The following is a 17,508-nucleotide window of genomic DNA, read 5'->3' on the forward strand; positions in this document are numbered from 1 at the left end:
TGCCTCTTTTTGAAATGTCATCGTGTTTCCAAGCCCCTATAATGCACTTTAGACTAAATCTTCATCATTAAGAATGCATTGAGTAGAACCTTCAGTCAGGCATCAGTCCTCAAGAGAACGTTCAAAACAATAATTGTGACGAAACGTGCAACCCAGCATGAATAGTTCATTTTCTTCACCATAATTAGATGATCAATATATTAGCCATGTACAAATAGAAAGGTGGTACTCACAGCACCGAAAGCCACAGACAACATGGTCTGCATCCTGCCGTCTTCCACTGCGCCGATCACTCCTTTCTTGTACATGAGGGAACCTCCCACTAGGGTCCAGAACTTGATATGCTTGATTCCCACCGACACAAACTGGGTGTCCGAGTCAGGCCTGAACTCTACCACAAAGATCCTGTCGGCATGGCGGCCCTTACTGGTCACTTTGGTGCCTATGGAATAGAAAATCAGGATCAAAGTTGTTAGACCAAATAGAGTTTAATTCATCCCAACCATCCATCTATTCGTCTTTTAAAAAATCAAATAGAGTTGCCTTGTTACCTTCCTGCCAGCGCCAGACGGTGATGGTGTGCTCAGGCTCCACCCCTACCGACAGCAGCAGCTTGCCCGTGGCGCTGAAGTTGACGTAGCCCACCCCCTTGGCGTGCGAACACCGTAATACAGACAGCGTCTGTTTGCTCATTGCGTCCCACACGTGGATGGAGGGGGCGAGGCCTGCAGGCAAAAGGCAGTCCCGCAGCTTTAAAATGACCTTGAGTACTCAAAGCACCACGCCTCAAGAGGTCACATCTCACTCACAACACAGGGTTTGAGGGTCAAGGAGGAGGATGGGAAGGGTGGACATGTTGAGGACAATCCGGTCGTACAAGGTCACTTTATAACGGGTCACGTCTAATTCACTAAGGGTCACTCCCGGTCTGGCATCTACATGCATAAACTGGTACTAGTACAAGGGGCAATATTGGTAAGTGACTTACCATATACAGTACAGTACAAGAACCATGAAAGGCTTGCTTAACTACTTCGGCATGCTCACAAGAAGGGCTAAGCAAGGATTCATTCATAGTAAGACTTCATTCATCAATTAATAATCACTGACACTGGCAGGTTGACAAGCTACAATACAGTACTCAAGTCAATACTCACCACCAATTTCCAACTCTACACAAAAAGCAGTAAATTATACCACAGAGGTTTGAAAAAAGATTAGAATTTTTCTTCTGCAAGTCAAAAACATCAACAATAAATAAAACATTTTGGGATGGGTTATGCTTTCAATGGACATGCCACGTTTGTGTTAGTTACACTGAAATAAACAGGATCGTGTTCATTAGGGCAAGCAAAAGAAAGTGCTTTAAAACATTTGGAATTTAGAGTATCTTACTGGAAAATTTCAGACCCTCCCTGTTTCAGTGCGTTTTCTTCCGTTTGGTGCTTAATGAACATGACCCGGAATTGAAACCAAAGTAAATAAGACATGAAGAATAAATGCCACCATCTTACCTGGCAGGTCGGTGACATCACCTGTTATGGAGTGGACAATGGTGAAATGAGGAAGCGTCAAAAGTAACAAGAGCAATGAGTAAGGATGACATTTGGCATGAAAGTGACCACTTCAAATGCTCTGCGTGGGACAGATGTAAAAAAATATATCTTGCAATGCAACAGTCATGTGACAGCATTATTGAGCATCAAGAATCGCCCTGAAACACACATTCAATCCTGAGCTCTCAAGGACACAGCTAAAGGTTTTGAACTTATTGAAAACTGAGAAGTATTGAAAACTGCTTGACTTTAGTGCCCCTTATTTGCATATCAATATATACAGTTGAAGTTGGAAGTTTACATACACTTAGGTTGGAGTCATTAAAACTCGTTTTTCAACCACTCCACAGATTTCTTGTTAACAAACTATAGTTTTGGCAAGTAAATTAGGACATCTACTTTGTGTATGACAAGTAATTTTTCCAACAATTGTTTACAGACAGATTATTTCACTTATAATTCACTGTATCACAATTCCAGTGGGTCAGAAGTTTACATACACTAAGTTGACTGTGCCTTTAAACAGCTTGGAAAATTCCAGAAAATTATGTCATGGCTTTAGAAGCTTCTGATAGGCTAATTTCCATAATTTGAGTCAATTGGAGTTGTACCTGTGGATGCATTTCAAGCCCTACCTTCAAACTTAGTGCCTCTTTGCTTGACATTATGGGAAAATCAAAAGAAATCAGCCAAAATAATTGTAGACCTCCACAAGTCTGGTTCATCCTTGGGAGCAATTTCCAAACATCTGAAGGTAGCACGTTCATCTGAACAAACAATAGTACGCAAGTATATACATCATGGGACCACGCAGTCAACGCATATCACTCAGGAAGGAGACGCGTTCTGTCTCCTAGAGATTAACGTACTTTGGTGCGAAAAGTGCAAATCAATCCCAGAACAACAGCAAAGGACCTTGTGAAGATGCTGGAGGAAACAGGTACAAAAGTATCTATATCCACAGTAAAACGAGTCCTATATCGACATAACCTGAAAGACCGCTCAGCAAGGAAGAAGCAACTGCTCCAAAACCGGCATAAAAAAGCCAGACTACGGTTTGCAACTGCACATGGGTACAAAGATCATACTTTTCTGAGAAATGTCCTCTGGTCTGATGAAACAAAAATAGAACTGTTTGGCCATAATGACCATTGTTATGCTTGGAGGAAAAAGGGGGACGCTTGCAAGCCGAAGAACACCATCCCAACTGTGAAGCACGGGGGTGGCAGCATCATGTTGTGGGGGTGCTTTGCTGCAGGAGGGACTGGTGCACTTCACAAAATAGATGGCATCATGAGGGAGGAAAATTATGTAGATATATTGAAGCAACATCTCAAGACATCAGTCAGGAATTTAAAGCTTGGTCGCAAATGGGTCTTCCAAATGGACAATGACCCCAAGCAGACTTCCAAAGTTGTGGCAAAAAAGCTTAAGTACAACAAAGTCAAGGTATTGGAGTGGCCATCACAAAGCCCTGACCTCAATCCTATAGAAAATTTGTGGGCAGAACTGAAAAAGCTTGTGCGAGCAAGGAGGCCTACAAACCTGACTCAGTTACACCAGCTCTGTCAGGAGGAATGATCCAAAATTCATCCAACTTATTGTGGGAAGCTTGTGGAAGGCTACCCAAAATGTTTGACCCAAGTTAAGCAATTTAAAGGCAATGCTACCAAATACTAATTAAGTGTATGTAAACTTCTGACCCACTGGGAATGTGATGAAAGAAATAAAAGGTGAAATAAATCATTCTCTCCACTATTATTCTGGCATTTCACATTCTTAAAATAAAGTGGTGATCGTAACTGACCTAAGACAGGGAATTTTTACTTTGATTAAATGTCAAGAAAAGTGAAAAACTGAGTTTAAATGTAGTTGGCTAAGGTGTATGTAAACTTCCGACTTCAACTGTATATATATATATATTTTATTTAATTCATCTTTACTTAAAGATGATTGCAAGTCAGTTAAGAACAAATTACTATTTACAATGATGGCCTACTCCGGCCAAACCCTAACCCGGACGACACTGAGCCAATTGTCCGTCGCCCTTAGGGACTCGCAATCACGGCCGGTTGTGAAACAGCCTGGAATCGAACCAGGGTCTGTAGTGACACACTAGCACTGAGATGCAGTGCCTTAGACTGCTGCGCCACTCGAGAGCCCAAAACGGGGTGCTTAGTGTGTCCTCTGAAGAGCAAGAGTAAAAACACAATTGAAGACTCACACTAATGCCAATTAAAAGCCTTTTGAGCAAAATTTGCATTCACTCTTTGACACAAAGTATCTTCCACATAAGTCTGATACAATGTAGCAAACAAAATAAAGAACTGTGCTTACAAAACAACACCAGTGCCGATAAAACAAAGCCAACTGTATGTGGATGGATTCAGTGAAAGTCATGAGAATAGAGTGGGTTCCCACTTACCAATCTGTCCTGTGGCAATGATGTTTAGATACTTTGGGTGTTGATTGACAGTGAGACACAGAATGTCATCTGTGTGCTCGAGGTAAAAACTCTGAGTCCCTGTGAGGAGAGATACAGTATGAAACTTTAATATCAGTCCCAGCACATTTCAGGTGTTTTTCTATACTTTTAAATTACTTAATTTCCCCCCTATTTATATACAGTTACGTGCAGAAAAAAAGGTTGTCATAAAATAAAACAATATGTATAAACCGCCTTACAGGTTGTGACAATTATCACTAGAATAGTCAATAGTTCAGCCAACAGTTAGTTGTATCCACATTCTGAATATGAGTGTTATACCTTTTCATTTTTAGAGGGTCCTGGGTTTGTATAGCCCATGACTTATTTATATATAAATATTAAGTGTTCACATTTGTGTGATAGCATAGCACAATAGCATTAAGAAATATAGTCATAACGAATGCAGGCGTCCTGGTAGGATGCCTATAAGAAGCAGCAGACCCCAATACCCTTTTCACACTATCATGCCAACATCAACCAAAGTGTGCTGCACATTTTCCTTCCCAGCACAGTTTCAGGAGCATTGACTCTGGATAAGAGCATCTGCTGAATGACCAAAATGTAAACTATGGTGAAGGTGTAACCAGGCCAGCACAGTATAGCTTGGGTTGGCTCAGGTCAGTAGTGTGTTCAGTGTTCCTGTGCTTATACACGCAGGGACGGACTGGGACCAGAAATCTGCAATGGCATTTCTAACAGACCGGCCCCCATACCAACCCATTTTTGCCTTGAGGCCCCCATTATTAGCCAAATACTGATAAGTCTACGTGAAACCCCCAATAAGACAAGCCAAACTGGGCTAAAGATGGACCAGCCCATCTGGCATTTGCCATAACTGCCCTAGGGCCAGTCCATCTCTTCATACACACCAGCAGAGAGGTTCTGGATGACCACTGCTGCGGCAGTGTGGAAGATGATGTCGGCGCCATCATTGAGGTAATGCAGGTTGTTTCGACAATCAAAACCCCGATATCCAAACACATGTTCCAAGGCCAGCTCCTGAAAAGCACACCCAAATGAGAAAAAGCAACAGGAACTTATTTTTTCCCCGAACATAAATATATAAAATGCAAAATACTGGACAAGCTGATGTTTCCCATCAAATGTTTTGTATGAACATTATAGACCTGAACAGCCATTCCTTTGGCAACATCTCTCGGCCCACCAGACCCCGCCTGGCTATTTAACTATGCAACCTCCCCTTTTAAAAATAGATCCATCTCACGAACCTCAACCAGTTTTTTCTTCTTGGTTAAGTTGTTCTTCAGCAGTTTCTCTGGTAAGGGGGCAGCTCTACTGACAGGAGGCCTGCACAGAAGAAATTATAACATGGCGAATTGATATGATTGATATGAGCCATTCGAGAGGCTTTTAGAGTGCCTAATTGCACAGTACTTTGCTGTACATGTCTTACCTGACTTCACTCTAGCCATTATAGACCTACAGTGTCTATATTACGTGCCGTTCTGTGTTTTTACTGATTTGATGTTTGTTTGTGTTTGTAGCACTTTGTGTTTTTGAAAAGTGTTACAAATAAAATGTATTATGATTATTATTGTGATGATTGTTATTATTATTATTAGAGCAGAGCAGTACGGAAGGTCCAGAAACAACTAGCCACTTCATGTAGATCTGAAAGTATTTTCAGAGGCATAGGTAACTTGAATGGTAGTAACTCTGCCTTGCCTCCCGATAGGTGGAATTACGACAAATGTTCTCCTAATATTACGGTGCGACCTAACTTTTCTGCGCACATAATGATAAGCAGATTACAATAAACCAACTGGTCTGAGTTATTTTTCATGACAAGAACATTACTTCATGGGACAGATGTCATATTTTGGTTGTTATCTGGTCAGATAATCTGATTATTTTCTGGTTGCTGCAAATACGTTATCAAAACGTTCTTACAATAGCAGTATACAAACTGACCATGCCATTATAAAATACATCATTCGTTTTTGTTGGCCATACGGTACCTTTCCTCCACGAGCACTTCTTTCTCTCGCTGGTGAGGCTTTGTGCCAACCATGGCCCGGATGCTGACAGCATAGATCTTGGTGATGTAATCGGTACCCTTCTCTCGTGCAACATCACTGTCATACCCTACAGAGAGAAAAAAGAATGTCAATTCCTTGTGCCTGAACAATACAACCATTTATAAATATAACCATACCACATACAATCATAAACCAGAGACAACCACAACCAAACTGAATTTAGCCAGCTACATTCCAAGCATACCAAGTGAGCGCAAGACATGCAAGCACAAGACCAAGCCAAACTACAGCGATTAATCAAGACAGCGGGAAGGATCACTGGTATAGACCAACAATCATCTATCCAGCTTGCACACAAAACTCATCCTTCAAAAACTGAACAATATCTTACAGAACAGTACATATCCCTTTCACCCAAAATGCTGTCATAGCAGCCTAAGCCTGACTAGGGGAAGGAGACTTCTTCAAAAGATGCTCAGGATGAACAGATACAGGGACTCTTTCATTCCAACAGTCATTAGGCTGTGCAATGGATAATCTAATTGGACTCTTGACTAGTTGATAGAAGTGTATAGTAAATATGTGTTGCACTTTCATATACATTTTATAGTGTTTTTTCTGTGTTTTTATGTATATGTCTTTTTAAGCACATGACCAAATGGGATAATAAAGTTGATCTAATCCAGGGGTCTCCAACAGGACGATCGCAAGCTACCAATTGGATATCACAAAATTGGGGAGAAAAAGGGGGTAAACAAATAAAGAAAAAAAGAATATGTAGAATCGCAGGAAATTTCCTTTAAAACGGCAACCTTTTCTCTCAGCTGCAAGGCAAAATGTGTAGAATAGCAGGAAATTAGCATTAAAACTGCATTTTTTTAAATCTCAGCTCCATGGAGACATTTGTACTACACCCCCTGCCACGCCCACCACCTAAAACCCTTTTTAATCCAGAAAAAACCCGATACCTCCATCCTCCTCCGCATCGTCGTCAGACTCCTCGCTATCCACCGCCTTGCTCTCCTTATGTCCCGACAACTCGCGGGCCCAAATCATGAGCGCAGAGTCAGCGCCCCCCACCGACAGCAGCATGGTGTCATCATTGGACCAGCGGACGTTGGTCACATTGGCACTGTGCCCCACATACTTCTTAAACTTGGCAAACTGGCCCTGAAACAAAGGAGTGGTCCGTTTCAGTGCAGTCAACTCCTGGGTCGTGTTCAGTAGGCACGAAATTGAAGAAAAATTCTAAACAGAATGAAACTGGGAGGTACTACGTTGAATTTTGTCCCATAGCAAACGCTTGTTTCCGTTCTCCATTTCAAAACATTTTGCTTCAGTGTGCTCTAATGAACAGAACCCTGCTAATGTAATGGCATTGAGATTGTTGTGAATGTGTGCACTAAAATGGAGCTTTGTATTTCTACGTCAGACTTATATTCACTCACCTTGGAAGGATAACCAAACAGCTTTAGGAAGCCAAAGTCATCCCCAGTGGCCAGCAATTTCCGGTCTTTGGTGAGAGAGGCAGCATTTACAAAACTGAGTGTGGGCCAGACACCCTCGCAGGTCGGTCCCAACACTGAGGTCCAGGTGGCCCAATCCACCTTTTCAAACTGGAAACATGCAACACAGACAGACAGACACAAACAGGCATGCACGCACGTGTACACACGTACACATACACTTCTGAAAAAGGGTTTACATGTACATATAATCTTTCACCTCTGACACATCTTTGCGAAAGACGCTATATCATTTTGATGTGTGATTTCATCAATAGAAGGAGCCCATGACAAAATCAAGGGACATATAATGTGTTTTAACCTCCGCAATATTGATAGTTTGTTTCCTTCCTCTTGGGGCTTCGAAGAATAGTTGTTCTTTGGTACCAGTGTTGATTTGTAGCAATTTCCCTGTATTCAGGATTAAAAACAATAATAGCTCTTGAAAAAAGTATAAATATTACTCTTAGGGCTGAATCATAAGAGAAATGTGCATGTAAGGGAAGAAGGGTGGACAGCAACAAATTTAGATTGCAACTAGAATCATCAATGACTAAATTATTAAAGGCCCAATCTGTAATTTGTCTGAATTCGCTGCAATAAACTATACAAGAACATATACAACAGTGTGCGCAATGGGTATTTATTTATTCGACCTCCCAAGCCAAGTGTATAGGCATTTCTATTCCTTTCACGTACCACGGGTATCCCAGTCAATGTGGGTGATGTAGCTGGAAGCTCCTTTACAGATACCCACTCTCTTGCTGGTCAGCACATTGTAAATGTCCACAAAAGTGTCATGAGAAGCCACAGCAAGGTATTTTCCAGCATCTGGAGGGGGATATGGCAGAGTGAAAACTGTAGTGTTAACAGACCTTGGTCACATACAACTTTGTTTGCAAAAACAACAGGCCCAAAAATATTTTGTCAATAAATGACCACATCCTGGAATTACCTTGGCAGAACCTGATATCCGAGATGATCTCTTTGCGGTGATGGAAGGTCACCATGTCCTCCAAGGTGTCGGCATTCACCACCAGGAAACTGCCGTCGTTCAGACCCACGGCTAAGGCTTTCCCATCAGGAGAAAAGGCACAGCATCTACCGCCTCAAATGAAAAGAACCTGAGCTATGATGCATTATCCTGATTTCAGCCACAGAAACCTATTTTAAACATACATGGAGGTAGAAAGAAAAATTGCAGATACTCTCATAATGCTGTATTTTGGGAGGATTCTTTTGAGGATACTTGCTTTTATATTTCATTTGGGGGGACAGTGGTTGTCTTTCAATGCTGCATATTGAGTATATTGAAATGTATCATTGTAAGGCCCTATCGTTTTAAATGTCATGCATTGCAGATCTTTTGACCTAACGAAGATTCTTGTGGATGAAACATTTTCAATAAAGGTGGTAATTGGGAGGATATTCAGTGTGTGGGCCTTTCTGTTCTCTTCAAGTATTCTTCATTAGCCCAGCACCTAAGTTTTTTAAGAATGTGAGTATGACCACAAACTTTTCTATATATGTATTACAGATGTATCAGTAATTGTTTTTCAATGAAACCTTTATAAAATATTTAACAAGACCAAATTATAGCAGGTACCTTTTTTAAGTTTGCGGACAGCTACCATGCGATGGTTGGAGGAGAGTTCCCAGATTCTGAGCGTTTTGTCATCACTTACAGTGGCACATATGGGAAGCAGAGGGTGAGCTGCCAAACCCCACACCTCACCCTCCATGTGACCCTAAACACACACACGTAATAGTCAAACCATTTGTTAGGATTTTTAAGACAGTGAAAATCTGCGTAAATTCTGATCTTATGTCTAGCTGTTGCATCCACCCCCCTCTGCGCACCTGAACCAACAAGGTCATTGGGCCGCTCTTGTCAATTTCCAAAATCTCCCCATTTTTGGTCCCCACAAGGATGTGTCCATGTCCAAGGGTGATGGCGCGGATAGATGGGTTGTCCTCCAGCAGCAATCCTAAGAAAAGAAGCAGGAGGTGATGCCAAAGAGCAAACATAAATTCCAAAAATAGCAGCAAGCAAATGGCAACAATTACCATTATTTGTACTGATGGAAGTTGTTGCTGCCTATGGCATTCATTCATTCATTTTTTTCAATACATTTATAATTTATCCATTCATTCCCAATCATAGTATTTATCAATATTGGTACATTACTGCTTGAATTTAGTTTACCTGGAGAATAGTTTTTGTGGTGAGATACTGTACATGACTTACATTTTAAAATGTAATAGTCTATAATAGCCTGCTTTTGGATGTGGAGCGAACAAAGCAAAGAAGAAGACAGCATACCTTTAGATGAAGCAGACAGCGAAGACCTTTTGATGGCGTAGGTCTTCAGGCACCTCTCAAACATGTCATCCCATAGCTCCACCACTCCATCCTTGCCCCCAGTCACGAACCCCTGCGAGAGAATGAGGGGACTCTGTCACCGGGGGGGAATAATCGCCCACAAGCCCAATTCCTTTTTCTCTCATTTCGTTCAATCACCGCCTTCCCTAATTTAGATCCCAGTTGTGTTCTGCTGCAGTTTCCAAGGTAACCATTAAGGAACATGTATTCTACCTGGGTATACAAGTAAACGACAGGTCAAGATCATGCATAGATGAGTAAAGAAGCGTAGGCATGTGCCTTGGTATGCTGATGGAGTACTGAGCTGCCAAGTAAAGATATCCTGTTAATTAATCCAGAGAATTAAAGTATTGGGTCTGGTTTCCTAGATACTGATTAAGCCTAGTTCTGGACAAAAAATATAAATGCTTTTTCGTTAATCTGTGTCCGGGAAACCGGCTCATAAAGTGAGGCAATAAGTACTAGTCAAAAGTATTTACTGCTACATGACGGTTGGGGAGAGTGGGCACCTTGTCAAGAGAGCACATGGCGAACACTGGACCGTCGTGGGCCTTGATGGTCTTCATGAGGGTGGTCTCTCTCCAGATGTATACGTCCCCAGTGGTGGAACCTGAGAAAACCAGGTCCTCTGAGCGCCCGTAGCAGACGGACATCATGGTCTCCAGCTTCCCGAGGTTTCCAAAGATACCCCTTTTGAATGTGAGGCCTCCACCTTGGGTCCAACACATGCAGTCTTTCAGACAGTTTCTTAAAGCGTTCAGAGTCGAAGGTTGATTTTGTGTGTCGTTTTTTTAGACAATGGAACAACAACAAAAAGAGTACTGTTGTCAAAGTGAACTGCCACACTTCTAATAGTTTGTGTGGTGTTCATTTCGATAATGTGTTAGAGGGCGACAAAGCGATTCATAGTTGAATTACTTCACTGAACAGTTGCATTGTCAAACCATTGTTAACTATCACAATTCTCACATGGACGTTGCAGAATAATGACCATTTATCATGTAATTTCTTAAATACATTTCTGTTGCGTAAAGTAAAGTGCCTAAAAAAACATGAGCTGGGGCACACCCAGAAAACAGTTAGTGTGGGGGTGCTGACTAACGGCGAATAAACTATAAACTATCAAAATAAAGTCGCACACTACATGTATAATCTCCCAGCAATTGAATGGGTATTTACCAACGTTTCGGCATCACTGTGCCTTCCTCCTGAGGACATTGGTAAATACCCATTAAATTGCTGGGAGATTATACATGGAGTGTGCGACTTTCTTTCTTTTGATAGTTTATCGTAAAATAAAGTGCCACCATGTTTTCTGTGAACCCCAGGAAAAACAACTGTTGCTAAATTAAATGATATTGGGCATGGAAATAATCATGGGGAATACCTGTGTGTTGCCAGAATTTGATATGCTTAATTCCCACGGTGACAAGCTTGTCCATACGGAAGGGGTTGCATTTCACCACAAAAAGCTTATCTTTGTGGCCCCTAGGGAATGAAAAGCAGAACCCACACACATCAGTCTGTTTTCTTCTCCATCAATGTTTGCATTTGCTCATGTTTCATTGAATATCTACACTGTTTTTCAATCAATCATCCTTTTCAGTCATATTCATTACATCTTGATGTATGTGTTTATTCCATAGGGATACTTGAACATTATGTTGTGGATGGAGGTAAATAACCTTGAATGGGAATGTCCTGGTTTACTGAATGCATACTGTACCTTGCTTTTGCCAGTTTCTCGCCTTTCTTCCAGTCCCACAACACGATGGAATGGCCTTCGTCAATGCCCACAGAAACAAGACTCTTCCCATCCACTGCGGGCCAAAGGGAAGAGAGCCATTTTGTTATGCCCTCTTTGTTATCCCATCCACTCATGCGTGCATACAGCCGCATACAGTAAAGGTCAGCAGCTTTCAGATATCCAGAAACATGGACATCATTTACTTTGTGTCGTCAGCTATTGGAGCAATCAAGAAATCCGGTATGCCCTTGTTCCAGGTTGTCTTTATCACAGTCGAGTTGCACAGCTTATCAGATCTCGCAATGCCTGTAGAAGTGTTTAACCCTTTACACCCGTGGGAATTGGCCTATGTGGATAGGGTTATATTTGAAATGTTTCTTACAGACGAAATATGAAAAGCATATGCATAACCATGGTAGCAACTGAAAGGGAAAAGTTTGGAAATAATGGGGAAATGATTAGACCAAAAGGTGAGTACACAAGTTCACCTGACACTAGCCTGAATCCAAACTATTTATTTTAATGTTGTATAGAGCTGGTCTTCTTTATTAAACAATATTTATTAAGAGCTGTCGTTTTATTGAGAGGAGCTGCAGTTTTATTATAATTTTTTTCTATTTTGTCCCCCGTTATGTGAGTGATCCTGTATTGAATTTGGTTGAGCAGAAATTGAGACTTGAGCTGTATTGAATTCAAGATCACTCACATAAGAGGATAATACTGCAGTTCCTCACAATAAAATGCCCCAACAGATCCACAAATGATGCAATCTCTATTGCAATCCACACTGCCCTTTCCCACCTGGACAAATTGGAACACCTATGTGAGAATTCTGTTCGTCGACTACAGCTCAGCATTCAACACCATTGTACACTCATAGCTCATCACTAAGCTCAGGACCCTAGGATTAAACACCTCCCTCTGCAACTGGATCCTAGACTTCCTGACGGGCCGCCTGCCACGCTGATCCTCAACACGGGGGCCCCTCAGGGGTGCCCCTCAGTAAGTATTTCACGGCAAGAGCTACACCTGTTGTATTCGGCATGTGACAAATACTGTACAATTTTATTCCAGGAAAATGTGTGGTTGGTGCAACATAAGACAAAAAAATACTAGGTTGAGTGAGAGGACTAAGTGGTGTCTCCAAGTGACCACACACCACTCCAAAGTGTTCACAATTCCTAAGCAATTTCAATGCACTTTTATGACTCAAAGAAGAATCTTCAACTATAAGGTACTTTTTTTTAGCTCTCCTAGCTGTGCCTTTGAGGTACAAGAGCAAGCACACTTGTAGCGGTTTCGTTCGGAACACAACCCTGCATCCCCGCCATAACAAAATGACAGTTGTTGTTTACGCAATCTAAAAAACGGTCCATTATAAATCGTAATCTGGTTCAGGCGGGCATTATTTGAAAGCTTGTTCTATTGTCAACATGACTCGCTAGGTTAGAAAATACAATCTTAAAGTGTTAGGGTTTCACAAGGCAATTCAGCGAAGCAGATCATCATTTCGGTGCACATAGAAAGGAGTCATGAGTGCATTCAGGTGTGTGTGCCACGGCGAATTCTCTTCACAAGAAACAAACACAGGCTCATTCTGTTCAGAACAACCCAGCATATAACAACATGACATCTTGTAACTGTACGTCAAACATAGTGATCATAAACGTTGACACTGTGTGCAAAAGTTGCCCAATTATCAGGAGGGATGGGGGGCAACATCTTGTCGCGTGCGGTACTCAAGTTCAGAATGGATGTCAGTCAAAACCCACACAGCGCTGTGAAGTGCAGAGCCAGAGTTCTGATGTCATGTATAGCATGTTACTGTACAGCCCCTGCGTTCCAATTTAGGTGCCATTTTCAACCTGTATATGGGTACAAGTGTAAAGGGCTATATAAAGCTATATAAAGAGGACCTGTCATATTGCTGTCTACCTTTAAGTCTACCAAAGATAGAGCAGACAAGTGTGCATTTAGATTCTTGGTTAACCATAAGCTGTCAACCAAAGCCATTACCATTCAAGTGCCTAGCCGATGTTGTATCATTTACCGCGCCGTGCCTTGCGCTGTGCCAAACTTAAGTGCCAAACGTAATCTTTATTAAACATCAGTCAACTGTGAATCTACTGCTTGTCATCTCTGTTTTAACCAGAACCTGGGAGCGAACACATGTAAAGTAAACCGAAGGAAAATACAGTCAAGCATACTGTCAAGCTCTCCCCAACATTGAGCATAAGAACAGGCCTACCTGTGAACTCCAGTGCACACACCCCTCTTTGGTGATGGCCCTTCAACAAGGACAAGCACTTCAGTGTCTGGATGTCCCACACATGGATGGCTGGGTCCCTGCCAACCTGAGCATGGGGACAAATTCAACTTTCAAATGCAAAATGCATAGTGGGTGCTAAATACAGTACATTGCTAAGTTGCTAAAATAGTAGAGTGGGTATAGAGCTTCCAATTGAACTACAGTACCAGTCAAAAGTTTGAACCTACTAATTTTTCTTTTTTTTGACTATTTTCTACATTGTCGAATAATAGTGAAGACTTCAACACTATGAAATAACACATATGGAATCATGTTGTAACCAAAAAGTGTTAAACAAATCGAAATATATTTCACATTTGAGATTCTTGATGACAACTTTGCACACTCTTGGCATTGAGTAGGTGTGTCCAAACTTTTGACTGGAACTGTAAATACTCACTCTTAAATATGCCAATTTAAGAAGACAGGATAAAAAAAATGGTTACACTAACTTCTGTTGCCCCTATAAGTGTAATAGTTACACAGGAACTCCTATGTAACTATGACTAGGTTACCTGGGGTGGCAGGTAGCCTAAAGGTTGCTGGATCAAATCCCTGAGCTGATAAGGTAAAAATCTGTCATTCTGCCCCTGAACAGGCAGGCAGGCAGTTAACCCACTGTTCCCCGGTAGGCTGTCATTGTAAAGAAGAATTTGTTCTTAACTGACTTGCCTAGTTAAATAAAGGTTACATATGCAATTACATGGTGATGGATTGCAGCAGTATATTCTATTACTCAAGTGTGAGAGAGACAGAACAAGTAGAGTAAATAAACAGAAATGAATATATGGTTGTGGATCTACCTGTCCGGTGGCAACGTAGTCCTTCAGCGGATGGACGGTGAGGCTGAGGATGTCGTCGTCATGACCCAGGTAGAAACGCTGTGCGTGCTGCTGACGGTTATAGACCACAGCCACGGCTGCTACGTGATACACCACCTCTCCCGCCTGGGTGTAGAATAGGTTGTTTCTGCAGTCACAACCTCTGTACCTGTGCAATGAGGAAATTACAGGAAAAATCCTATAGTTACAGGATTTCATACACTTTGGTGCTTACTGGTAAATGAAAAGTAGCGTGGCCTCGCCTGTCCTGATAGTCAAAACAAGGCTATTGGATACTTTATGGTACTTCGAAGCAAAACATACTCTGGCGGAAATACTTTAAGCACGTGTAGAATTTAATAAATACCTGCCGCATGGCAAAATAATTAACACTGCAAGTATATGAAGTGGCCTGACAGTACATACATTTACAGTCACCCTTGAGGTGCCTTACCCGTGAACAAACTGCAAACGCAGCCCCTCGTCTGGTGCTTTCTGTCGTTTCAGTGAGCCCACTAGCTTCTTCCTCAGCTGTGGGAGGTCCTCTTTGTAAACCTAGGAGACAGTTTAAGATAAGATCATATGTTATTATGTTACCCCTTCAAATTAATGGATTTGGCTATTTCTGCACACTTGTTGCTTACAGGTGTATGAAACCGAGCACACAGCCATGCAATCTCCATAGCCAAACATTGGCAGTAAAATGGCCTTACGGAAGAGCTCAGTAACTTTCACCGTGGCACTGTCATAGGATGCCGCCTTTCCAACAAGTCAGTTTGTCAAATTTCTGCCCTGCTAGAGCTGCCACGGTCAGCTATAAGTATTGTTATTGTGAAGTGAAAAGATCTATGAGCAACAACAACTCAGCTACAAAGTGGTAGGCCACACAGGCCCACAAAACGGGACCGCCGAGTGCGTAGCACGAAAAATCGTCTGTGTTCGTTTGCAACACTCACTACCGAGTTCCAAACTGCTTCTGGAAGCAACGTTAGCACAATAATTGTCTGTTGGGAGCTCATGAAATGGGTTTCCGTGGCCAAGCAGTCGAACACAAGCCTAAGATCACTATGCGCAATGCCAAGCGTCTGCTAGGGTGGTGTAAAGCTCACCGCCATTGGACTCTGGAGCAGTAGAAACGCGTTCGCTGCAGTGATTAATCACATTTCACCATCTGGCAGTTCGACAGACTAATCTGGGTTTGGCGGATGCCAGAAGAACGCTACCTGCCTGAATGTATAGTGCCAACTGTAAAGTTTGGTGGAGGAGTATAATGGTCTGGGGCTGTTTTTCATGGTTTGGGCTAGGCCCCTTAGTTCCAGTTAAGGAAAATCTTAACGCTACAGCATACAATGATATTCTAGACGATTCTGTGCTTCCAACTTAGCAACAGTTTGGGGAAGGCCCTTTCCTGTTTAAGCATGACAATGCTTCCGTGCACAATGTGAGGTCCATACAGAAATGGTTCATCGAGATCAGTGTGGAAGAACTTGACTGGCCTGCACAGAGCACTGACCTCAACCCCATTTAACACTTTTGGAATGAATTGGAATGCCGACTGCGAGCCAGGCTTAATCGCCCAACATCAGTGCCAGATCTCACTAATGCTTTAGTGGCTGAATGGAAGCAAGTCCTCACAGCAATGTCCCAACATCTAGTGGAAAACCTTCCCAGACGAGTGGAGGCTGTTATAGCAGCAAAGGGGGACCAACTCCATATTAATGCTAATGAGTTTGGAATGAGATGTTCGACGAGCAGGTGTCCACATACTAATGTACTGTATAATACTTTGCAAGACAGTGAGCAATCCCAGTAGCAATTGTGCATTGGCTTATTCCACAAAATATTTTACTCCACCTGTCGTTCATAGCTGATCTGGGCCTCCAGTTCAATGTCTGAGTCAAGCTCCGGAACGTCAGACACGTCCGAGTCGGATTCTCCACTGTTTGAATCAGCGTACCCCTCTGGAGATGCAAACACAAACAGAGGATAGATGACCTCTGACCTTTATGGAGACCATTCAATAGATATAGATAGATCAAACCAACAACTTATCACCCAGACTTGACATTTACACTTACATTCTTTCATACCATTCACACAGAAGATAAACAGACAGAAGACTATGACAGCACATTAACCAGGTGACATAAATGTAACGTTTGGAGATAAATGAATGACTAAAATAAAATGTAAATGTAGGGTTAGGGTTAGGGCGTTGGGGTTAATTTGTAATCCAGCAATTGTCACCTTGAAGGAGGGGTTCCAGAACACCGTTCATCACCCCCTCTGGAAGAAACTTCCACTGGAACAAGGCGTGGTCCGCCCCTCCAGTGCTCAACACCCACTGGAGATCATGGGACCAGCGCACGTTTGTCACATGGGCAGAATGGCCGATGTACTTCTTGAATTTAGCCGCTGTTTCACAAAGACCACAAAATAACGCATTTAAGGAAACCAAGTGGGACATAACATATATAAAACATACAGTATATTAGAAGCTGAGCTGGGACATTTTTTTTATAAGATATGTATTGATATGATAGCCATAACATTGCCTGGTAATGGTAGCGTTATGGCTATCAATAAAGTATATTTTTTCTGATGATTGAATTCCATCATTGTAGATTATCATGGTGACCTATGTGGGGAAAAAAACTGTAACACTTTATTATTTATAGTCCATCTGTAGATTCTCTACAG

General features: G+C 42.0%; 1 protein-coding gene across 2 annotated transcripts in view; it reads right to left on the reverse strand.

The window, feature by feature from the left end:
* Positions 1 to 17,508, reverse strand: part of LOC111960770 (echinoderm microtubule-associated protein-like 6) — a 65,244-nt gene that overhangs the window by 32,631 nt on the left and 15,105 nt on the right. Inside the window, exons 11-34 of one of the 2 annotated variants that reach the window (XM_023982976.2) lie at positions 17,056 to 17,223; positions 16,663 to 16,769; positions 15,263 to 15,363; positions 14,791 to 14,977; positions 13,928 to 14,033; positions 11,659 to 11,752; positions 11,320 to 11,420; positions 10,442 to 10,644; positions 9,873 to 9,984; positions 9,410 to 9,537; positions 9,156 to 9,297; positions 8,505 to 8,657; positions 8,249 to 8,380; positions 7,872 to 7,960; positions 7,493 to 7,660; positions 7,013 to 7,214; positions 6,024 to 6,150; positions 5,274 to 5,352; positions 4,914 to 5,043; positions 3,982 to 4,080; positions 1,515 to 1,535; positions 1,158 to 1,172; positions 552 to 725; positions 234 to 442 (exon numbers count right to left, since the gene is read on the reverse strand). In XM_023982976.2, coding sequence (XP_023838744.1) covers positions 234 to 442; positions 552 to 725; positions 1,158 to 1,172; positions 1,515 to 1,535; positions 3,982 to 4,080; positions 4,914 to 5,043; positions 5,274 to 5,352; positions 6,024 to 6,150; positions 7,013 to 7,214; positions 7,493 to 7,660; positions 7,872 to 7,960; positions 8,249 to 8,380; positions 8,505 to 8,657; positions 9,156 to 9,297; positions 9,410 to 9,537; positions 9,873 to 9,984; positions 10,442 to 10,644; positions 11,320 to 11,420; positions 11,659 to 11,752; positions 13,928 to 14,033; positions 14,791 to 14,977; positions 15,263 to 15,363; positions 16,663 to 16,769; positions 17,056 to 17,223 — 3,047 coding nt within the window. The remainder of the gene's footprint in view (positions 1 to 233; positions 443 to 551; positions 726 to 1,157; positions 1,173 to 1,514; positions 1,536 to 3,981; positions 4,081 to 4,913; positions 5,044 to 5,273; positions 5,353 to 6,023; positions 6,151 to 7,012; positions 7,215 to 7,492; positions 7,661 to 7,871; positions 7,961 to 8,248; positions 8,381 to 8,504; positions 8,658 to 9,155; positions 9,298 to 9,409; positions 9,538 to 9,872; positions 9,985 to 10,441; positions 10,645 to 11,319; positions 11,421 to 11,658; positions 11,753 to 13,927; positions 14,034 to 14,790; positions 14,978 to 15,262; positions 15,364 to 16,662; positions 16,770 to 17,055; positions 17,224 to 17,508) is intronic. The other variant, XM_023982983.2, reaches the window with a different exon arrangement.

The sequence above is a fragment of the Salvelinus sp. IW2-2015 genome, linkage group LG1 (genome assembly GCF_002910315.2).
Source record: "Salvelinus sp. IW2-2015 linkage group LG1, ASM291031v2, whole genome shotgun sequence".
Classification (NCBI taxonomy): Eukaryota; Metazoa; Chordata; class Actinopteri; order Salmoniformes; family Salmonidae; genus Salvelinus; species Salvelinus sp. IW2-2015.